Source organism: Panicum virgatum, chromosome 4K (genome assembly GCF_016808335.1).
Source record: "Panicum virgatum strain AP13 chromosome 4K, P.virgatum_v5, whole genome shotgun sequence".
Lineage (NCBI taxonomy): Eukaryota > Viridiplantae > Streptophyta > Magnoliopsida > Poales > Poaceae > Panicum > Panicum virgatum.
In genome coordinates, this window is record NC_053139.1 from 26,829,513 (window position 1) to 26,853,802 (window position 24,290).

General features: G+C 44.2%; 1 protein-coding gene across 8 annotated transcripts; it reads left to right on the top strand.

The window, feature by feature from the left end:
• Window positions 1-24,290, top strand: LOC120703564 (probable DNA helicase MCM9). Of its 8 annotated transcripts, none has more exons than XM_039987674.1 (21): window positions 3-253; window positions 333-435; window positions 516-618; window positions 736-874; window positions 1,471-1,537; window positions 1,723-1,897; window positions 2,252-2,351; window positions 2,892-2,989; window positions 15,270-15,335; window positions 16,123-16,215; window positions 19,687-19,803; window positions 19,903-19,975; window positions 20,828-20,894; window positions 20,985-21,066; window positions 22,009-22,130; window positions 22,279-22,346; window positions 22,561-22,667; window positions 22,739-22,786; window positions 22,875-23,027; window positions 23,367-23,536; window positions 23,859-24,290. In XM_039987674.1, exons 1-20 carry the CDS (start codon window positions 111-113, stop codon window positions 23,423-23,425), a joined length of 1,983 nt encoding a protein of 660 aa, XP_039843608.1. In that variant the 5' UTR covers window positions 3-110; the 3' UTR covers window positions 23,426-23,536; window positions 23,859-24,290. The 8 variants fall into 8 exon arrangements, with proteins under 8 accessions (XP_039843614.1, XP_039843615.1, XP_039843616.1 ...); XM_039987675.1 differs by having other exon boundaries at window positions 23,367-23,481; XM_039987677.1 differs by lacking the exon at window positions 22,739-22,786 and having other exon boundaries at window positions 2-253.

A 24,290-nucleotide genomic window follows, 5' to 3' on the forward strand; every position in this document is an offset into this window, starting at 1 on the left:
ATTGAGCCGCTCCAAACTCCAAAGTCTGACGACCTGAATACCTCGACCATCACCGCCGCCTCCGCTCCGCCGTTTCCCGCCCAAATCCCCACCGCCGCGGCGCCGCCCAAATGTCGGAGGAGAAGAAGAAAAAGGAGGAGGATGCCCAGCTGATTGCGCTTGCGGGCTTCCTCCACGAAACCTATTCCGACAGCATTCACAGCATCCTACTCGACGACGATCCCTCGAAGCTCCATTTGCCGCTCGTTATTGAGTGCGTCCTCCTCCCGACCCGCTCCTCCCGCTCCTCCTCCTCCTCCTCCTCCGAACCCTAACCCCATCTCCTCTCGCAGATTCGCGAAACTTATGGACTTCGACCCCGAGTTCGCCGGGAAACTCTACTCCTGTCCCGGCGAGTACCTTCCCTTCCTCGACAAGGCCGCTAAACGGGTCAAGGTCAGCGAACCCGCCGGGCGTACGTCCATCTCCTACTGCATGCCCATCCCCCACTCAATTCGTAAACCTCCGCCTTGCAGGATGCGATGCTCGAGGAATTGGGTGATTTGAAAGACGCGGTACGGAAGAAGAAGCCCGTGCGCGTACGCATCGACGTCTCTGGATCACCGCTAGAATTCCCTGGTGCGTACCTGTGCGGCTCCTGTGCTCGTTCGAATGCCTGTGTGGTGATTTGGTCGCGTCATTTGGCGGATCATCCCACCAGAATCGTGATTTGGTGGTGATGGAGGTGTTTTGCAGAGGCGTCCCCGAGTATTGGAAAGGTGAGGGCGAATCACATGAGGAAATTGATTACTCTGAAGGGAACTGTGATAAGATCAGGCGGAGTCAAGATGATTGAGTACGAAAGGGACTACATGTGCAGGAAGTGCCAGCACAGGTTTGTGATGCATATTTCAGAACTCGTGTAGTATGTGCACTAGTATGAGCTGGTGAAGCATCAACGTGAATTCTGTATCAGTGCAGTTCTGTTATTTCTGATGGTGGCATACTGATTAAGCTGGTTCTCCACTTAAAAAGGAGAGAGAAATACTTCCAAAAACTAAAGTAGAGTCTCATATTTCTATTAGAGCTGGCAAGATTATTTCATCTTCTATTACATTGTTGGTAACACTATCCTATTTCGGTTACTTAAACCTCTAAGCCAAAAGCGCCCTGAGCAAGTTGAGTCACTCTGCATTCTTCATTTCTTAAGCATCTCCCACAAGGGGATACAGTATGATTGTTTGAGAAGCGTGCCATCTTTAAAGCATTATGCAGGCTTAGCACTATTTGGTGAGATTCATTAAGAGTTCAAAACAGTTTGTTGATTGCCCCGAAAGTTCAGATAAACTGCCAGACGATAATTTTGTTAGTTGACATATAACGAAAAAATAATCATGACCTCATCATTTCTCCATAGAAGTATTGTTGAACATTATGACCATACATTCATACACTGGACAGACAATTTATAGTTTTCTGTACCACGAACAGTTTCACGGTTCGTCCTGAACTGGAGGCTGGGAATCGCATAAACCTTCCTGCATTGTGCCCATCAAAGGTATTTGAGTTGCTTAGTAGATTTGGTGTTGTTTTACCCTGGTTCTGCATATATTTTTCAACATTTGGTGAACACTTGCCCATGATAGATGTACTTATTTTCTTGCCTTTTACATTTTGTAATTGGCTAAACCTTTGCTTGAACTGCTGTGGAAGTTGCTACTGATAATTTTGCTGTCCATCTAGAGTTCAAGAGGCTGTGGAAGTGCTTCTTTCCAGTCCGTAGAAGGTACTACAATTTGCCGTGATTACCAAGAAATCAAAATTCAAGAAAACGTACAACTTTTGGGTGTTGGATCTATACCCCGTTCGATGCCGGTAATTTTGATGGATGATCTTGTTGATAGCATTAAACCTGGAGGTAAGCAGCATCTTTGTGCTTTATCCACAAGATTATGTGGAACTACTAATACTAATCTTTTGCCCCACATGTCCTCTGTCGTTATCCTGCATTCCTTTTTTTTAAAAACATTTTGAAATTCCCAGTTGTATTCTGAGCTTGAAAAAGTCGAACCCTTGATATTTCTGGGAGCAGCTTGACCAGTTTACTTTATAACATTTTAATGTTGATTTCTTGTTATTTCCAAGATGAAAAGTCAAGCAAGGAATATGTTTTATTCATTTGCATGAGTTGCATGTTAATAGTCATCCATTGTTGTCTTGTTGGTTTAACTTGCTGTTCTATTATATTCAGCTGTGTTTGTTCTTTCTTCAGATGATGTTATTATTACGGGCATATTATCTGCCAAATGGTCTCATGATATTAAGGATGTGCGATGCAACCTTGATCCTATGCTGCTTGCCAATTATGTGAGGTAATTTGATATAATTTGATCATTCAGCAAGCTTCAGTTCTACTAATTTTGAATCTCTTGAGCACTAGAGCTGTAATCATCTTTTTAGCTATGCAATTAGCTAAATTTCTTGTTCTTTAAATTATTTTATTGCATAGTATGCTCGCTAAGAATCTTGGAGGGGCTTGTTCATGCACTTAGATCAATCCTGTGATACCAGCAAAGCTCTATCATGTTGATTATAGCTGAAATTTATTCTTATTTTCCTATATCTGGTCCGTATGCAGCCAAGTAAACAGAAGCCTTTGTCTACAGTCTATAAGTTGATTCATTCACTAGTTTTACTTCAGTCACTGCACTGTAGTTTTCTTTTATCATCTACTGAAGTAGTCAGATCAGAATCTGATGTCATTAGAGGTAGCCATATGTTTAGACTTAGAAGTTGGCAGCTATTTTTGTTTGTCCAATGGTTTGTGGTTTCTGGATCTTCAAGTTTGAACAATTTTAGTTACTGTCATTCATGATTCATTCTTATGTTTATGGATGACTATTTGCATGCAGGAGAACAAATGAGCTGAAATCTGATATAGACATTCCTGTGGAAACTGAAGAGGAGTTTAAGCATTTCTGGGAAGAATACAGGCTTACTCCACTAAAAGGTGCTTAAGTTCTGGTTCTTAGTGTTTTCAGGACTGGCCTAAGCACCAATGTTCTACCCTTTAAGCATATACAATGCATTGCATTTTCCAATTACTTTGTGAATTGAGAATCTTCTGGTGGAAAGCTCACTCCTATCAATGATAGCTGTAAAAATCCTGATCGGAGGACACCGAACTTGTCCACTGTGTGTAAATAGGTCACTGAACTTGAAAATGGGACCGTCCATCATGGAACTTATTAAGTGGATCACCCTAGGGCCTAGGTCACATGGAGGCCACATTTAATGCAACCTTGGTAATGGGTTCACATTAAAGTGGTGGGACAATAGTTTATGATCTCTGCATTGAACCCCCTGCATTCTGATCAAGTTATAACTATCAGACATTAGGGCTTTTACGACTAGGGCGTTGCGAGAGCTTTGGTGATCGGTGACTCACCCAAGGAACACTGGGACGAGTGTGTGCCTGTGTAGATTAATTCTGGAGACACCATGAAACTGATTTGGTTCAGGAGCGCGCCCACATGGAGGTGACAGTGTGCCATCATGGATCGTTGCATGGCTTGGGTGGACCCCGCTGGTGTATGCTGGCTGTAGGTTGCAAATCCTGTGGGTTTTGAGTTCTGCTGTCCGAACTAACTATAGATGGTTTGTGAACATAGAATAAGAACAGAAGACCATCACACAGTTCCTGCTGGCGTGCAAATGGGAGAGGAGATTGATTTCTCTTGGCATTAAGATTGATTTCTTTATCCAACCAGTGTTCAGTCATAGGTTTTAGTCAATGTACAAGCACAGTGTCATCTACTCATCTTCATGCACTGCACCAGGTAGCATCCTGACAAGGACCAGGTGGCTGCACAATATGAACTGGGTGGGCAAAGGGGCTTTAGCCCGGCTGGTAGATGTCCAAGATGGGAACCTCCAGGTCGGGAGTTCGACTCCCGCTTTGCACAAAAAAATCCCCTCGTCTGTTCCCATTTCCAAAGCATAGTTTGGGGTCCGGCCTAACTCACAAGGCGACGGGCCACTATGTATGGGTGGGGATAGGGGTTCGGGGGTTTTCTTGACCTGTGTGAGAAGGTCTTCTTGTAGGAGGAATAGAATTGGTGTAATGGATGGATGATTGTATTAGCTTGAGCCTCATGGGCGGATTATATAGGAGTACATTGCTTAGGGGGCAAGAAGCCTCCCTTAGAGATAAGGCAAGTCGGGATACACAATCCTAATCTACCATATCTGGAGATATCCCAATATACAATAACATTCCCCCGCAGTCACAGCGGGAGCGGCGCAGACGGTGAGACTGGAGAAGGAGAAGAAGCCGAAGGTTGAAAGCCAACGAGCTGCCCGCAGTCGTAGCGGCCGATGTGTCGCGGATGCTGAGGCTGGAGATTGCTCAAGTAAGGAGGTAGCCCTTTGTGCCTGATGTCGAGGTAGCCGAGCTGGAGGGTGAATAGCCATGGTCGAGGATGCCATGCGTAGGGTAGCCGTGGTCAACGTAGTTGTCGAGGTAGCCGATGCAGAGGGTAGCCGCACGGAAGCGCCGTAGACGAAGACGGTGATGCGTCGAGGACGAAGCGAGGATGACGCCGTCAAACCGCCAAGGCCGAGGCGAGTACTGGGTTTGCCAGACCCAGTAGCGCGTCGGGGACGAAGGCACGCGCCGGTGTTGCCAATACCGGACGTACAAGGAAGAGAGCACAACCAAGTCGCAGAGGAGGTCTCGACGACAGTTGCGGTGTAGGGCGGCGAGGGAGAAGAAGCCGAAGCAGCCTGCGGTTGTCGGAGTAGACGAAGTAGGCAAAGTAGAGACGATGGTGGTGGCGACGAGGTCGTGCTGGACGAAGCGTAGAGATAGAGCATCCAAGCACTAGTCCAAAGGCCAGCTAGCTTTGTATAGTGGTCGCGGCGGCGGCGGTCGTAGAAGACGACGAAGAACTCGAACAGCTTGACGAAGACCATGCGCGGCGCGCGGCGACATGTAGTCGACGACGAGGTCGTGGACGTGGTCGGCGGCGGCGAGGATGCAATGGCGAAGGGGACCACGGGTGGTGCCGCAGCTGCCCGAAGAGGCGAAGTAGGGGCAGCCCTCCATACTCGGGGAAGCGGTGCGCAGTACGAGGACGGACGTCACGGGAGCCAGGTGGATCGCGCACGTTGGTTGATCAGGCCAAGTATGCGCGAGACGAGAGGATGATTGTCGCACCCGGTTTTAAGGACAAAACCGAATGCATAGCTATATGTATGCCAGGATCAAGTTTCATACATATAGAGACATCATAAGTGAATAATCAGTAACAGTATCACGAAAAAAAAACTAAAACAAATAAAAGACTATCAGAGTTTACAGCTTATCCTGGAAACGAAGGCTCCAAACTTCACAGACAATCGACTGGGGGTTGCGTACGCCTATAACTCAGCAACATCTTCAAAATCTTTATACACCTTCTCCTTCTGAGCAGCAGTAAGCAAGGGTGAGTACACTTATGGTTGGTACTCAGCAAGACCACAAGAAATAACCAGAATGTGATTTATATCCATCTTTAAGTTTATTAATCATGTGAGGGTCCAAGCCGCTCTTGACCGTGAGCACGGCTAACCGGTTAGTTTTAACTCTGCAGAGGTTGTATACTTTCACCACAATTCGCGTAAAAGTTCCGAAAAACTTTGAACCCAACCACGCAATGTGCTAGCTAGGCACAATACCACACTTCCGAGGTGTGATTGCATAGGGACGCTACGAGGCCTTTACAAAGAATCCCTATATGTATGTGTTGGTCCCTGCCGTGCGGTCCCTCAGAAGACGCAGCTTCCTTCACCCGCTCCACAACACAAACTCATAACCACCAAGCGGAACAACCCCAACACAACATATAGTTCATCTAATTACTTAGCCAAGACCAGAGCCCATTAGTATTGTGGTTGTACTGTTTTCTTGGGTGGTTCTCCATGTTCCAATTAAATCATCATAATACTCTTGTAAATAAAGCATAGATAGAAGTATGGTTAGGGTCACTTGCCTTTCTCCAACGAAAAGCTACTCTTATTTCTCTTCAACTTTTTGCTCACTTGGAAATCTTGATTCTTCAATCTTCGAACAATGATTCTTCTACTCGAAATAATCATCGGGCAAACATACAAAACAAACAACAAGTACAACTAAGAACAATACACCAGAACAAAAGAAAGTCTTTAAAAGAACATACTAAAGGATAGAGCTTGGTGCTACGGTTACGAAAACGCAAGAAACACGGAAAACGAAGCTACGATTGAAAAGAAACAGTTATCGGAAGATTTATATTATAACAGAAAGAAACTATAAGTTGGATTTATTTTAATTAAGAAAAAAAAATACATGTAAAGGATATTTGAAAGAAATATTCAAATTATAAATATTTCATGTGAATTTATATCACAAAGATGAAGTTGAACTTAATCAAGTTTTATTTATAAAGTTTATGTATAATTTATACCAATTAATTATTTTACTAGCAAATAAAAGACAAGAGAGAACATCTAGGTGTAAAACTTTATGATACGTGGTTTTGAACTAAACAGGTTATATAAAAGATGCATTTAAGTTGATATTTAATCGAATTAACATTAATTAGTGAAAACAGGTATAGAGCTCTAATTTACTTTTAATTAGAAAGGCTAGTTTCAAATAGTTATTAATCAAATTAAATCTATATTTATTTTAAAACAAGATCTACGATATAAAAGCACTACTAAACGATAGCTTACGTGTAAACAAAACTATCGCAACAAGAACGAACGAAAACGGATCTAAAACGGTGAGATCGAGGGGAAACCGTTTTACCGCTTACCCATAACAGAGATGAATTGTAGTGGCCGGAATTGAAACCGGAAGGAACAGCAGCGGCTTGTTCCATCCTGGGACCAGACGAAAAATATGCATGCAAGGTTGGGCATCTGTGCTTGCGGCAGGGAGGGTGCAGGCAACAGGGCACCTGGCAGGTGCACGGCAGGCAACAGCGCAGGGCGCAGGGCAGGTGCAGGTGCATGCTAGCGCAGGGCGCAGGGCAGGTGCAGGTGCACAGCATGCAGCACAGGAACGGCAAGGAAATCTGGGGCGCCTGCAGCACTGCGGCAGGGAGCAGGCGGCGCAGGAGGAAAAAGGAGGGGGCTAGGGCCGGCGGCGGCTTGAGCTCTGCGCACAGAAAAATAAGCAGGGGCGGTGCTTATATAGAGATGGAGAGGGGATTCTTGGCTTGCGTGTCAAGAAAAGAAATAGCCGGACAGCTGATTTTGGTCGAAAAGATTTTTCCTATTTTTCTTTTTGCAAAAAGATTCAAACAAATTCGATTTGAATTTAAACTCCACGAATTTAAATTCAAATCAAACCACAAGCAATAAAACAATGCAAAGTGGCATGAGTGCACAAACAAAACAACCTTTTTAATTTTATAAAAACAAACAATCTTTATTTATTTTTACTAAATTCCCTGTAAAGAAAATAAATGTTGCGAAAATTTTAAAATCATGAGAAAATTGTTGTTTTATTTCTAATTTTAATCACATTTTGAAATCCAAAAATTTCAGAGTGTGACAGAACTACCCCCCTTAAAAGGAATCTCGTCCCGAGATTCAGAAGGCTAACAAAGGATAAAGGTTTAGGTAGGTCCCATGGACAAGAAGAGCATTATAGATATTGCACATAAGATGATGATATAAGGATAAATCATTAGAAAGACATGTTTACATCAGAAATTGGTATATCACTTTAATAATTTAATTTCATACTGCGGTGGAATGGCATAGTAATAATTTGATAATTAAATACTATACCATGGAAGCAATACAAAACTAATTATTAATATGATACCAATCTGCAGTGTCCATATAATTCTAAAAAAAATAATACTACAAGATGTTTGGGAGAAAATTCAGTGGTGTGAATCAGGACTGTTGGCTGAAGTTGAATGAAAAGAAAGCAAATTGATTAAATAATTGAATGTGGAGGAACAAATCAAATATTGGTGGAAGCAATGGACTCGATGTGAATGATTCTGGTCAGCTGTTCAGGCTAGGCATGTTCATCGTGCATGGAGTTTTACTTGCCTGTATGGACATAAGCATGCATGGCGATATACTCCTGCACCTGGTGTGCGTGATGGCCGGCGTGACTTATAATAGCATGGCACCCAAAAACTTATTAGCATGCTGTAGCGGCAGACGATATCAGCGGCAACAGCAAACATGAAGAGACAGTAGAGAGGAAGTGGAGGGAAAAGACATGGAGGGATTCTCACCGAGACGCTACCGAGAAAGGCACGAGTCGGAACGGTGGTCAGGATAGAGCAGACGGGTGGTGGCAGCACCGTGGGTGTTGGCATCCGGCGATGAAGGGACGACAAAGACCGGCAAAGCGGGTTCGGCTCGATGTGGGAGTCGCCATGGTGGCGCTGGATTGGTCCAGCGGCCAATGGGCACGGCGAATCGGCGATGAGCACCGGTCGGCAGTCGGCTTCGACGTGCTCTTGTCGAGCCCCTTGCAGCGACGGCGCCTCGTGCATGCGAGGGGAGCACGCTCTAGAGGGGAAACAAGGCAGGGGCGACAAAGAGGAGGGATAGGGGGCAAAGATTCCATCAAGGAGGCAACAAGGGAAAATAACGGGTATCGATGAAAGGAGGTAATTAGGATTTGGATCTTCTTCCCTTGCTTCCGATTGGATCGAGCAAGTGGCATTAGTCAAAGATTCATAAGTTGTGGAGATAGAAAGGAGAGATAGGGCAAAGAGCTTTTGACTAGGTGTAAAACGAGATGATAAGATGAGAATCAAGAAAGGGGGAGAATTTAGGTACGAGTCTTCTGTGCTGACTTTTGCTTTAGAACAAGAAGATGGTGTTGATGAGAAAACTAAGGGGTGGATGATGCTATTGCAGGCACAAGTTCGGGCAATCTAACGTTTGTAGCAAGAAGAAAAGAGAAAAACACTTTAGAATAAGAGATAAAAGGGATTTCCAAAATGATCATATTTGAAAGTTAAGGAGGAGGTGAATTGGAACCAATGGATATAAGGTACTCAATCATGAGAGGATAAGTGGAGAAGGAAATTGGGAGATGCAAAAGCAATCAAAAGGAGGGGATATTAGGCCAAGATAAAGGAATTAGAGAGAAGTATCATCAAGGATTCGGTAAATGAAGAAGGAATCAGAATAAACATCAAGGAAGTCAAGGATATGGTAATATATATATATATATATATTTTAAAAACATGACTTAGATAAATCAAGGTAAAGGGAAGAATGGCATGGGGTAACAAAAGGAAAAAGAGCCTTCTTGGCTTCAGCTTGTTTCATGTGTCGACAACCGTAGATATTTGTAGGTTTCTACTGTTGATGTCAGTGTTACCTTCAACTTCTTTCTTGGTTATTGAGGTTGTCATCGGAGTTGGGTAGACTGAAGAATACGAATCTCCAAGGTGGCAAAGAAAACAAAGTAGGGTCTTCGGTTCTTTGACTTGCTTCTACCTAGACCGTGGTGGTGACGGTAGCTTCTGCTTGTGGATGTTGGTGTTGCCTTTAGTTTCTCCTTCTGACGTCCTCTGGAGGATTGGGTAGAAAGACGGCGGATAACAAGGAGGTGGGAGGTACAAAAGGAGGAACCCAACTAGTCAACTGATGTCATTGTAGGTAGATGACCCACAATACACCAACAATCATTACAAAGAAGCAAATCAGACAAGGTCATAAAGACAAAAATCATCACGCAAGCACTGAATTCCACCAATCAACAGTCAAGGAACGATGCTAAACGTTGTTAATAGTGTTAGAAGGGGACATCCTAAACATGGGAATATCTTCCTGCTTCAGCGTTGGTGGCATGTGCCTCCCTCATCTTGTTTATTGTTGCTCTTGATGAACTAGCAGCTCCATTTTTCAGATGACTTGGACAAGCATGAGGACACGGGGCACGGATCATCTAATTTTTTTTTTTGAATTAGAACATATACTTTGGAATCAAAAGTCAAGGGATGAATCCAAAGCGGCATTTATTTGGAAAGAAAGGAGAGACACTGAGCACATTGTGAAATAAAGCAAAGGGGAGATAGGTCCAAAAAGGTAAGTTAAAAAGAATTTAAAGGAGCAACTTCACCAGCGTATCAAAAGGAGGTGAGCTGGATGAAATTTGGAAAATCATACATCAAGGGGGAGGTATGATCGAATTCAGGAAGTGATCCACGAAAATAAATAAATAGACAGGTTGAGGATCTAACATTTGCAAAATAATGAAGTGCAAATGAAAAGACAGTCAGGAGAGAAAGGTGAGTTATCAAGGCTGATTTAGAAATAAAAATGGTCAAGGAGTGAGAATGTTCACCAAAGAGGTCAAGGGTAAAATAGGAATTGCTTTTGTGACAAAATAGATCTTAGGAAGCAACCATTGCTATCTAGGCTTACGTCCTACAGTCGATACAGCTCTGATACCACTTCTGTCGCACCCGGTTTTAAGGACAAAACCGAATGCATAGCTATATGTATGCCAGGATCAAGTTTCATACATATAGAGACATCATAAGTGAATAATCAGTAACAGTATCACGAAAAAAAAACTAAAACAAATAAAAGACTATCAGAGTTTACAGCTTATCCTGGAAACGAAGGCTCCAAACTTCACAGACAATCGACTGGGGGTTGCGTACGCCTATAACTCAGCAACATCTTCAAAATCTTTATACACCTTCTCCTTCTGAGCAGCAGTAAGCAAGGGTGAGTACACTTATGGTTGGTACTCAGCAAGACCACAAGAAATAACCAGAATGTGATTTATATCCATCTTTAAGTTTATTAATCATGTGAGGGTCCAAGCCGCTCTTGACCGTGAGCACGGCTAACCGGTTAGTTTTAACTCTGCAGAGGTTGTATACTTTCACCACAATTCGCGTAAAAGTTCCGAAAAACTTTGAACCCAACCACGCAATGTGCTAGCTAGGCACAATACCACACTTCCGAGGTGTGATTGCATAGGGACGCTACGAGGCCTTTACAAAGAATCCCTATATGTATGTGTTGGTCCCTGCCGTGCGGTCCCTCAGAAGACGCAGCTTCCTTCACCCGCTCCACAACACAAACTCATAACCACCAAGCGGAACAACCCCAACACAACATATAGTTCATCTAATTACTTAGCCAAGACCAGAGCCCATTAGTATTGTGGTTGTACTGTTTTCTTGGGTGGTTCTCCATGTTCCAATTAAATCATCATAATACTCTTGTAAATAAAGCATAGATAGAAGTATGGTTAGGGTCACTTGCCTTTCTCCAACGAAAAGCTACTCTTATTTCTCTTCAACTTTTTGCTCACTTGGAAATCTTGATTCTTCAATCTTCGAACAATGATTCTTCTACTCGAAATAATCATCGGGCAAACATACAAAACAAACAACAAGTACAACTAAGAACAATACACCAGAACAAAAGAAAGTCTTTAAAAGAACATACTAAAGGATAGAGCTTGGTGCTACGGTTACGAAAACGCAAGAAACACGGAAAACGAAGCTACGATTGAAAAGAAACAGTTATCGGAAGATTTATATTATAACAGAAAGAAACTATAAGTTGGATTTATTTTAATTAAGAAAAAAAAATACATGTAAAGGATATTTGAAAGAAATATTCAAATTATAAATATTTCATGTGAATTTATATCACAAAGATGAAGTTGAACTTAATCAAGTTTTATTTATAAAGTTTATGTATAATTTATACCAATTAATTATTTTACTAGCAAATAAAAGACAAGAGAGAACATCTAGGTGTAAAACTTTATGATACGTGGTTTTGAACTAAACAGGTTATATAAAAGATGCATTTAAGTTGATATTTAATCGAATTAACATTAATTAGTGAAAACAGGTATAGAGCTCTAATTTACTTTTAATTAGAAAGGCTAGTTTCAAATAGTTATTAATCAAATTAAATCTATATTTATTTTAAAACAAGATCTACGATATAAAAGCACTACTAAACGATAGCTTACGTGTAAACAAAACTATCGCAACAAGAACGAACGAAAACGGATCTAAAACGGTGAGATCGAGGGGAAACCGTTTTACCGCTTACCCATAACAGAGATGAATTGTAGTGGCCGGAATTGAAACCGGAAGGAACAGCAGCGGCTTGTTCCATCCTGGGACCAGACGAAAAATATGCATGCAAGGTTGGGCATCTGTGCTTGCGGCAGGGAGGGTGCAGGCAACAGGGCACCTGGCAGGTGCACGGCAGGCAACAGCGCAGGGCGCAGGGCAGGTGCAGGTGCATGCTAGCGCAGGGCGCAGGGCAGGTGCAGGTGCACAGCATGCAGCACAGGAACGGCAAGGAAATCTGGGGCGCCTGCAGCACTGCGGCAGGGAGCAGGCGGCGCAGGAGGAAAAAGGAGGGGGCTAGGGCCGGCGGCGGCTTGAGCTCTGCGCACAGAAAAATAAGCAGGGGCGGTGCTTATATAGAGATGGAGAGGGGATTCTTGGCTTGCGTGTCAAGAAAAGAAATAGCCGGACAGCTGATTTTGGTCGAAAAGATTTTTCCTATTTTTCTTTTTGCAAAAAGATTCAAACAAATTCGATTTGAATTTAAACTCCACGAATTTAAATTCAAATCAAACCACAAGCAATAAAACAATGCAAAGTGGCATGAGTGCACAAACAAAACAACCTTTTTAATTTTATAAAAACAAACAATCTTTATTTATTTTTACTAAATTCCCTGTAAAGAAAATAAATGTTGCGAAAATTTTAAAATCATGAGAAAATTGTTGTTTTATTTCTAATTTTAATCACATTTTGAAATCCAAAAATTTCAGAGTGTGACAATGATGGGCGAAGCTTGCGGAGGTGTCCCGATCGGTGGAGGCGACGACGAGCCGGCGGAGAACGACGCGCGCGACGAAGAGGCGAGGTGGGCGGTGCAGACGGGCGTCCCCTAGGGCACCTGTCCATGTCGCCAAGCCGCATGTCGAAGATGAGGCCGGTGAAGTCGTGCCGGCGTCGAAGTAGAGGCACAAGGTCGACGGGCGATGGACGACTCAATCTCGATCAGTGATCGAGTAAACCAAAAAAGGTACAGCAGCAGCATCTCGTGTAGGAATCCTTGGGTGCGCGGAGTAGAAGTCCCGTTAGCCCTTATCTCTCCTCTTCAACACGTGCACGCAAGTGCGAGAGGGAGACAGAGGGCCGGTGGGAGGAGGAGCGGTGAGCCCAGGCCGGGGCGGACCGGATCCCGCCGGGGAGGTGGTGGAGGGCGTGCCCCCCGGCGGAGATCGACATCTCGGGGGGGGGGGGGGGCGCTAGCGGATCGTCGTGGGGGCGCGCTGGATGCGCGTTGTTACGACCAGGAGCGCTGGCGGTGCAAGAGGAGGGGCGCAGGCGGCGCGAGCAGCGCAAAACTAGGGTTTGAGGCCTAGGGTTGGAACCTAAACTCGTGATACCATATAGGAGGAATAGAATTGGTGTAATGGATGGATGATTGTATTAGCTTGAGCCTCATGGGCGGATTATATAGGAGTACATTGCTTAGAGGACAAGAAGCCTCCCTTAGAGATAAGGCAAGTCGGGATACACAATCCTAATCTACCATATCTGGAGATATCCCAATATACTCTAACACTTCTTAATACAATGCCGTGGGGGCGGTCTTTCCCCGTGCAGGTCAAGTTTTTTATATGAACTGGGTGGAGCACTGTCACAAGATGTGCAGCGCGACATCACATTCTCTTGTGTGTATAGTGTCCATGTTAGCATGTAATAGATGGGTTGGCACATCGGTGATCTGAGAGGCTTAGACAACCCATTAGAAAGTTCAGTGATGAATTAATCCAATTCCAAAGAACGGTGACCTGTTTGCACATCAAGTTTGGTGACTGCTAATGAGATTTACTCTTTCGTTGCACTCCTTTTTGTGAGGCTGTTTTCTTAGGCTGGGGATAAATATTGTAGTTTAGGGGTTGGAGCGATTGACAGATGAAAGGGAAGGGACTTTAGGAGTGAGATGGGACTGTACATTGGGGCAATCAGAAAATTTGGGTGCGAAAAGACTAATCACTCTTTCCTTAATGATAACAGTTAGAACGCCCCACCTAGCCAACCCGACCATAAAACCCAGGTGTTATAGTGGGAGGGGTGGGGGCTTTTATCCTCAGTCCAATATTCCCCCTACTGCGTGCGAGCCGGGCGAGCCGCGGGGCTGTGCCACCTGTCCGGTCTCAGCACTTCGGTCTCAGCGAACGCAGCCAGGGAAATCGCGCAGCGGAAATGCGTGGCCGGGAGGGATCGAACCCAGGACCTCGGCTCTGGTACCAAGTTAGAGCGCCCCACCTAGCCAACCCGACCATAAAACCCAGGTGTTATAGTGGGAGGGGTGGGGACTTTTATCCATAGTCAATCATTCCCCCTACGGCGTGCGAGCCCGGCGTAGCCCGCAGCAGGTCTCGGCACACGAGAGGCGCAGGGGAAATCGCGCAGCGGAAATGCGTGGCCGGGTGGGTTCGAACCCGAGACCTCGGCTCTGGTACCATGTTAGCGCGCCCCACCTAGCCCACCCGACCATAAAACCCAGGTGTTATAGTGGGAGGGGTGGGGGCTTTTATCCTCAGTCCAACATTCCCCCTACTGCGTGCGAGCCGGGCGAGCCGCGGGGCTGTGCCACCTGTCCGGTCTCAGCACTTCGGTCTCAGCGAACGCAGCCAGGGAAATCGCGCAGCGGAAATGCGTGGCCGGGAGGGATCGAACCCAGAACCTCGGCTCTGATACCAAGTTAGAACGCCCCACCTAACCAACCCGACCATAAAACCCAGGTGTTATAGTGGGAGGGGATAACAGCCAGCCAGGTACACCTTATTTCATTGATGGGTTTGTCTCTGAAGAAAATATCTCTAAACCAATATGCCTATTTTCTTTACCTAATGTGTAATATGTATGTTGCTGCTGCAGCAGCAGCCAAGTGAAATTCAGTTAACATGGCTGCTGCAAGCCTGCAACAGTGCCTCAACTGTAATGTTAGCTCAACATTACTGCTGCATTAACAGCTTCTCTTCATTCGCCTTTCAAGTTTCAAGACATGTGATCAGCCATGCTTGAGTTGTGTAGTGGTGACCATTGTTCCTACCCTTAGTAGCCCCACGTTGCTGAGATGGCAATGGCATGTGGGTCACACGTGATCAGCTGCACCCCTGCAGTGGGGCAGCAAACTACCAGTGCAGCCCAGTCCTGAGGATGATATTGATGGCACACGATATCTTATTCCTTTTCTGTTGTATACAGGAAGAAACTTTATCTTGGAAGGCATCTGTCCTCAAATTTTTGGGCTATTCACAGTGAAGCTTGCAGGTATGCAACTCTGAGCTTTATAGTTTTACTAACTATTAACTATAACTAGTAAAGTAGCTGTACAATTGTGCAGCTAACCTTGATATATGCTCTCAGGACTTAAAATGCACGCATTAAAGCAGTAGCGAGTGTTATAACTTATAAGGCAATCGATTAGCCAACTTTTTTTTTTTTGCTTCCTATAGGATTCACTTTACTCATTTCATTCATATATAGTTCTGTATGACTTATAAAAGTAATTTAGCATCAAGTCAAGCTGAGCCTGCCGAGTTGTAACTAGACAACATGAATTGCATTACATAATGGTTATCCAACAGAACACTGAAAAACTTGTACCTAAAACCTTCATAAACTCATAATTCATTTTTTCAGTTCATCCAGTCTGTTGCTTTATGTGTATCATGTTTTCAACCTCATGTAAATTGCCAATGCTTAAAACATCACAGCGGATTGCATGATGGTGCTCGATTTTCAATATTCCTAATTACCTGGTTGAATTTATATCAAATGGCTGAGAAACCCCAAAAAACTTGTTTCCTATATTAAAGTTGAGTCCAAAGAAGGATGAGAGAGCCATATCATATTCAATGCTTGGTAGCATATGATATTTATTTCATGCTCCAAAGTATTTCATTAATTTAGATTATAAATCTCAGCATAAGCTTATAGGGAATTCTTGTTTCGAGTCTAGAATTTTTTTCTCTAAACACTCACTAGCTTATTTATTTTTGAACTTGTTATATGTCAAATTAAGTTATCAAAACATCACAATGTTTCATGATTCCAGTTGCTCTTACATTAATTGGTGGAGTGCAGCATGTTGATGCTTCTGGAACAAAGGTTCGTGGAGAACCCCATATGCTTCTTGTTGGTGATCCAGGTACAGTATTCATGACATGTATAGACAAGTAGCAATTTCTCCCTGCCTCCCTAAAAAAAGGAGCAATATTCTCCATGGGATGATGCATGGATGAGCTTCTTTTGAGAGAAGAGGCCAGGAGGTCTAGTGCAAAAAACAGAATAGAGTATCCATGAAGGCGCCTAGAGACTATTGTACGGACATGACCATGGGTGTCGGAATCTAATTTGGACTCTGGCCCCTTCAGCCATAATATTTTGTGGTTGCCCTATGTCATTTCGAAATCGACTAGGGTGTCGATGGTCTGACTCAGAAAAACAAAGGACTAAGGTTCCTTGTAGCAATGCAAAAGAGGCATCGGAAGAAAAGAAATTTAACTGCCAGTTGCAATGTGTTCGAGAAAAAATAACTGCCAGTTAAAACAAATAAGCACTGTCAGTGTCATGTTTAGGTCTGTATGTGGGTGGATGGAGAGGGTATTCATGAGAGGTTTCTGGATTTTGTCAGCAGGGCTGGGGAGCCATAGCCTGCTACTGCACCAGTGAGATGGGGGTAGAGAGGGAACATAAGATTTAGACCAAAGACACATGGTCCTGCTTATATTGAAAGCAAAAGAAGTTCTGCTGGGGTTGCCAGCTTACAGATCAGGGCTCAAGCCATGAGGCAGCACAGATTACACCACAACTTCAAAGCTAAGATCACTAAACCTTCCTCTCACAGAGCAACAAAAAATAGAAAGACACCAGCACCCTCCCTTTTTACCCACCAAGCTCAAAAAGCAAATCTACAGCTAAACATAGATTGTTAGATTAGATGAAACAGCAGCTCTGTATATGACGATCGCCTGGGTCAGATATGTAGGAGGGAAGAGATGCGTATAATGTCGTGGATGTATTGCATTGAGGCCTCGGCCGGTATATACGATAGTACATGACTTGGGGGGTAAGGCATCCCTCGGGATACATATGGCAGGATATGATATGAATATCTAAACTACCAAATATACTCTAATACTCCATAGTCTAATAATGCCGTGCATAGGATAGCCATGGTCGACGTAGAGCTGTCGAGGTTGTCGAAGACGAGGTATCGGCACATGAAAGCCGCGGGCGCACGAGGAGGCACCATGGTGGTGGCGTAATGGAGAAGACGCCGGAGACGAAGACGGCGACACATCGAGGCAGTCATAGAGGGTGCGATGCCGAAGTCGATGCAGTCAGGCCATCGGGAGACACATGCTCGGGTTTGCCAGGCTCGGGAATGCGTCGGGGACGATGGGCATGCACCGGTGTTGTCAATACCGGATGTGCAAGGGAGGAAGCACAATCAGACGCCGTCGCCGGGGGGACAAGCAGAGAAGGCCTCCATGATGGTCGTAGGCGCAGAAGAACGGCGGGGTAGAAGATGCCGATGCCTGCTGTTGCTTGGAGTAGGGTGATGGCGACGCTTGGAGAAGACCACGAGTGGCACCGCTGCTACCCGACGAGGTGATGCAGTGGCAGCCCTCCTTACTCGGTGAAGGGGTGCGCTCGATGAGGACGGGCGTCACGGGAGCCGGGTGGATCATGCACGGCGGCTGATCAGACCGAGTAGCGTGAGGCGAGACGATGGTGGTCGACGTCGGTGAAGGCGTCCCGATCGGTGGAGGTGACGACGAGCCGACGAAGGTCGACGTGCGGATGAGGCAGGATGTAGGCGGTGGCGCAAAGAACGCCCCCTAGGGTGTCGGCCATCTCTCCATGCCGAAGGTCGGAGAGAAAGAAGAGGCTGGTGAAGTTGACGCTGACGTCGAAGTAGAGGCGCGAGGTCGGCGGGCGGCGGGCGACGCAATCTCGATCAGTGATCGAGCAAAAGAAAAGACGATGCAACAGCAGGTCGTGTAGTATCCTGGGTGCGCGTAGCACAGAACCGTCCCCCCTTATCCTCTTCCCTATCTGCCCACCACGGTGGAACACACCACATCGCGAGAGGGGGGGGGGGGGAAGAAAGGAATAGAAGACCGGGGGGGGGTCTGGTGGATGACGGTGTGGAGGACGGACAGCTCCTGAGGGCGGGTGGCGCGGTCCCCGGCCGGCGGCGGCAGGGGATCCGGTGGAGCAGGTCCCGGCTGGCTGCGGCGGAGCCGCACCGGGTGGCGCGAGTCCCTGCGCCGGTAACGGAGGAATCCGCCGGGTCGGGCGGCGCATGTCCCCTCCGCCACCGGCACGGGTCCAGGCGGCGACGGGGGACGAACCCGCTGGATCAGGTGACGCGACCGGCGGTGGAGGTCCCCGTGCAGCGACGACGGGGCGACGAAGGGGACGGGACGGAGCGGAGGTGCCGCCAGGGGAGCTCGTCGACGACGGGGAAGACACCATGTGGGGGCCCTGCTGCCACCACGGCAGCACGGGGTAGGCGCAGGCGCCGTATGAGACCGCGGCTGCCACCACGGCAGCGTGGATCGGGGTCGTCAGCGATGGCTTCCATGGAGGGTCAGGGACGACCTCCCCGGGGGCGCGCTAGGAGGCCGTGGAGGGGACGCCCTGGATGGGTGCCGTGGGAGATAGCCGGCGGCACGCAGGATGCAGGGGCGCGACGAGAGGCAGCAGAAGGTTTAGGTCAGGATCTTGTAACCCTAATCTTGTGATACCATGTAGGAGGGAAGAGATGCGTATAATGTTGTGGATGTATTGCATTGAGGCCTCGGCCGGTATATATGAGAGTACATGACTTGGGGGCAAGGCTCCCCGGGATACATATGGCAGTCTACGATACGTATATCTGCAACTACCAAATATACTCTAATAAGATCTTCCACCACTCCAGGTTCAACTTCCGCAGCATCTCTTCCGTTCTTGTTTGCTCCTCCTTCGACGCCATCTTGCACCAAAGCTCGAGGAAACCGATTGTTTTGTAAGCCAGAGTTCTGGGGTTAGTAATCCAAATATTTGAGAACACCCAATCATTTCTGGTATGCCATAACGCCCAACACAATCCAGCTAGCAAGTAAATCAATGTTGAGATCCCCCTTTCCCCTGGAAGCCTGATCATTTGAGTTGTGAAGTCGTTGAGACTCGAAGGAATGTAATTCCACCCCAAGCTATCTCTCACCCAGCACCACACAAAAGAAGCTAGGGGGCATCTGAAAAACAATTGATCCGCATTCTGGGGCTCATTTCAGAGTTTGCATTCCTTGGGCCATCTGCAATTCCTTTTTCTCAGTTGATCAGCCATCTGCAATTTATCGTGCCATAGCATCCACAGAAAAATCTGAATCTTCAAAGGAAGTTTTGTCTTCCACATCCACCATCCTCTGATCCACACACCCAGGATTGATGATAAATTGAAGGAAAATAAGATAGTAGATTGATTTATTGCTTAATTCAAGAGGCGTGCTGGTTGCCAATTATATAGGCAGACCTTGACCCTAACTATTCCTGAAAACAGAGTGAAAAAATTATTTAGGGAAGGAAAGGCAAAATTGCAACTATACTATGTTCCATTGAATTTCAGGTACTGGTAAATCCCAGTTTTTGAAGTTTGCTGCTAAATTGAGCAACTGCTCTGTGATTACAACGGGTCTTGGAAGCACCAGTGCTGGGTTAACTGTCACAGCTGTCAAGGATGGAGGTACTATGTCTGAGATAGCATTATTCTTTGTATTTTAGTTTTTTTGTTTTATCTGAATCTAATAATGATTTTATTTTGGGGGTGTTGCTCTAATGTCAGGAGAGTGGATGCTTGAGGCTGGTGCTCTTGTTCTGGCTGACGGTGGTTTATGCTGCATTGATGAATTTGACAGGTTAACAATCAACAATAGATTTTTTATTTAATACCATTGGCTAGTGCCATCATAGTGCTCTTTGATTATCTGAAATTCAACACATTCTAATTCCTAAACAATGTTAGACATCATCTGACAGTGCAAAAAAATTATTAATAATACTTGCCTCTGCAGCTTTGATATCCAATAACAGTGCTATGTACAAGGTGCATACACATGCCTAGTATAGATGTCCAATAACCATGGTTTTTTTTGTACATACATGTTTGATATGTATACATATGCATTCAACAAGTAAACACCACCCTCTTTAATGGAGTAAACTCTGCCAAGATTTGAGCCCCCTTTACCATATGCCCCTTGGTGGCGCTCTGGTGGCCCTGCACCAGGGCTGGGTCTGATGAGTACAACAACAACAACATAGACTTTTGTCCCAAGCAAGTTGGGGTAGGCTAGAGATGAAACCCAAAACAAACAAAGGTCACGGTTCAGGCACGTTGATAGCTAGTCTCCAAGCGCTCCTTTCCGAAGCTACCTCTTTAGAGATATTCCACTCCTTAAGGTCTCTCTTAACCGACTCGTCCCAAGTCAATTTAGGTCTACCTCTACCTCTCTTTACATTATCGATCCGCTTTAGAAACCCACCACGCACTGGCGCCTCAGGAGGTCTCCATTGGAGATGTCCAAACCATCTCAACCGATGTTGGGTAAGTTTCTCCTCAATTGGTGCCACCCCGACCCATACTTTTTATAAGCCGTGACATGTTACGTAACACTTTTGGATTCTTGCTAAAATTAATGCAAAGATAGTTTCATAATCTAATTATCGTGGAGGTCTATGACACCTTAATCTGACATTCTTCTCAATAGCATGCGAGAGCATGACAGAACAACAATACATGAAGCCATGGAGCAACAGACAATAAGTATTGCAAAGGTATTGTTTCTTTGAAAGTTTGCCAGTTTCTGTACCGTTCGCAATACTAGTTTGCACTTTTGACTCAGCGTTATTGCTTCTGTCTTCCAGGCTGGACTAGTTACAACACTGAGTACAAGGACTACTGTATTTGGTGCCACTAATCCAAAAGGGAAATACGACCCTGATCAAAGTAGTGCTTTTACACATCAAGCAATTATATAGCTTAGTTTACATAAGTTGAACATTGTCAGAAATCAGCACTATGTTGCAGGCATATTTACTTCTCGATTCCACTATGATAGTATTATAGACTTATAGGGTTATTGGACAATTATATTACAAGGCTAGTTAATTTCTTAAGATTTATCTGGAGGACTTCCATAACCTGTAAATTGGCCCCAACCCTTTTCGATCTGCTTAAAAATACTAGTTTAGCAAGGATTAAAAAACAATGCTTAAAAAGGCCCTTGCTAAGTTCTTAGATAGTTGTTTCAATAAAGTTTTTTTTTTAAAAAAAATTGAAAGATACTACGGTCTCGTAAAATACTTTGATTTTGGAAAGGTAAGAGGTGTTCGGATCATTCCTCGACCTAGGAATGTCGATCCCCGTCCCAGGATTGCGGGGTCATTTTCGTTCCTGCCTTATAGAAACCTCTGGCGAGGACCGTACCCCGTACCTTGACCCGGGAACTTTGTGACTATGGTTCGGATGCAATGAATTCTATAGTTTTGAAGACCATGGTATTGCTAAAACTGTCATTTTTTGGAGTTCTAGGCCTTGTTTGAACACTAAGCTCTTTTGGGAGTTTTAGAAAAATACTACAGTTCTGCAAAATATGCTTTAGATGCAAAATTTAAGAACCATAGTATTTCCAAGGCAGTCCTTTCGAAGTTAAAGAGCTTCTTTTTCTAAACCACAGTTTTCCACGCATCTGGCCTCTGAAACTAGAGTGATAGCATATTACCATGTTTGTTTTTCAAAACTACAACATCCAAACGGGTCGTTAGTAACTGCACCCGGGATATCTTTTTCTAAACCATGGTTTTGCACATCTCTGGTCTCCGAAACTACAGTTTCTTGAAATATGTTCTTGTCAATTCTGATCACTGTATCTTTCCTTTCCCCTTTCAGGCTTATCTGTGAATACAACACTTTCAGGACCATTGTTGAGTAGATTTGATATAGTTCTTGTTCTCTTGGATACGCAAAATACTGCTTGGGATAAAATAGTTTCAGCGCATATATTGAAGGAGGTAAGTTTGCTTGTTATTATGTTGAACTGGACCTACTCTACTGTCTGCATCTTGAATGTTCTTAATCTATAGGCATGCAAATAATCCAGTGGATTGACAATCAACACGAAAAATTTCTATTAAGAGGTGAATTTTTTAAAAAGTGCAGAATTTTGATGAAAAGAAAGACAAGGCAAATGCTTCTGATGCAAAATGGATGCTCCCCAAGTTGAGAAGGTGGAGACCCTTTTCATGTCTTGTTTACCTCCCATGATGATAAGGCTGAGCTTAGAGGCTGGTGCACAGCAATACAAATAAATTTATTTTGTTATGTTTTATTTTAATATCCTTACCTCATTTGTATTTAGTTGAATGTCTGAATGTGCTGTTCAGTGCTGAAATTTTCATTGCCAATACTATACAATGATACCTTAGTAAATCAAAATTCCAGGTACATCAATTATGTAAAGCGGTTTAAACCGGTGCTGACAAAGGAGGCAGAAAGAGTTATCTCGAGCTATTATCAGCTTCAGAGAAAATCAGGAACACATAATGCAGGTTAGCCAAACAAATATTAATTCCTAAACTTAAGAGTTTCCCGCCTCTTCAAAAATTGGCTTCTGTTGCAGCAAGAACAACGGTACGCATGCTTGAAAGTTTGATAAGGCTTGCACAAGGCATGTCATGTTATCTCCTGGGATTCTTTTCCTCCTATTGACAATTGCTATCTTACCCTGTCCTTACAGTTTATTTTATCTGCTGTAGCACATGCTAGGCTAATGTTCAGCAATGAGGTTAAACAACTTGATGCCATTGCTGCCATACTGTGCATTGAATCCTCCACGACAACATCTCCAATAGTGGACATTGTTGGAGATGCTCTGCACTCAAATTTTACAGATAACCCTGACAAAGAATGTATCCTAACATGTGATTTTGTAGCCTACTTATTTGGATTCGAGTCATTTCATCAGTAAAAACTTCAAACTGAATTCTCTTTGCTGTTTTTTTTGTTATATTTTTATATCTACAAAAATACTAGTCTATTTCTTCGGCATGCCTGTAGAAGCATTGAAGCAAAGGGTATACATTAGAGGCGTCTATTCTCCCCCGGTAATTGTTAATTTTGCTGCAGAATGTATGTCCTGCAGATAACTGGATCCTTGCCACTTGAGATGCTTCCATCATGAATACAGCTGGATTCATTAAATCATCAACCAGCTTTCCTGTGTCTTTGTTTTTCTTGACATGTTGTAGATAAAACACAGGAGAAGGAGATCCTTAAGAAGCTTGGACTAATTGAAGATTCCCCATAATTCAATACAAATCATCAGCTGCTGCATCTTGTGCTATTCTGCACAATGAATCAGTGGTATGCTTGCAGCTCTCTTGCATGTTCGAGGAAAAAAAAACAGTGATATGCTAAGGTGAACTTGCTGCTTATCTGTACTGGCAGTTTAGCATGCCATTTAAAATTGCTACTCCTTCTGTTCCAAATTATAAGTTGTTTTGACTTCTTTGAGTATATATTTTTGCTATGTATCTAGACATAGGGTACATCTAGGTGCATAGAAAAATGACCTATCTGGTAAAGTCAGAACCACATATAATTTGTAACAGAGGGAGTAAGATAATTAGATTGACAATCAGCATTCCTTAAATGGACTACTAAATTAAGTATTGCAAATACATGATTCCATAAGAATGATGTCAGTAATGAATTCATGTTTACAACTTTATGTCGTGCAGTGGGTCATCTATCCTCGAAGCTTGTGGATCATCTGTAAGACTTGGAAAAACTGCTTCCAAAATTCTAGAAAGGCCATGATGTTCTTGCCAAATTGATGCTTCACCATTTACTGGTTTATATGTGACTTTGAGATTTAATTACCTGCTATTCGGTTTATGCCGGGTTGACTTCATATACAGGGTCTTGGTTGGATGAGGTCTACCTTTGCAGTTCATGGTGTATATACATATGGGCTTTGTAACATGTAACATTTTGCAGTTCATGGTTGGATGGGCTTTATAATATTTGCAGTTCATGGTGCACATACCTCGTATAAAATTTTGCAATCTATATCAGATAGGCTTTGTAACCTGTACCGCCACTCAGGATTTTATCTTATGACATCTATGATCTATCTGTTCAAATTGAAATAAGTTTAACTCGCTGAATGA

What these genes read in the sequence shown, in the direction of transcription:
- LOC120703564 (XM_039987674.1), top strand. Translation starts at nt 111, where the DNA reads ATGTCGGAGGAGAAGAAGAAAAAGGAGGAGGATGCCCAGCTGATTGCG. An exon ending in CTGCTTGCCAATTATGTGAG is followed by an intron (nt 2,352 to 2,891) that starts GTAATTTGATAT and finishes ATTTGCATGCAG; the next exon opens with GAGAACAAATGAGCTGAAAT. An exon ending in ATGCTCCCCAAGTTGAGAAG is followed by an intron (nt 22,347 to 22,560) that starts GTGGAGACCCTT and finishes TCAAAATTCCAG; the next exon opens with GTACATCAATTATGTAAAGC.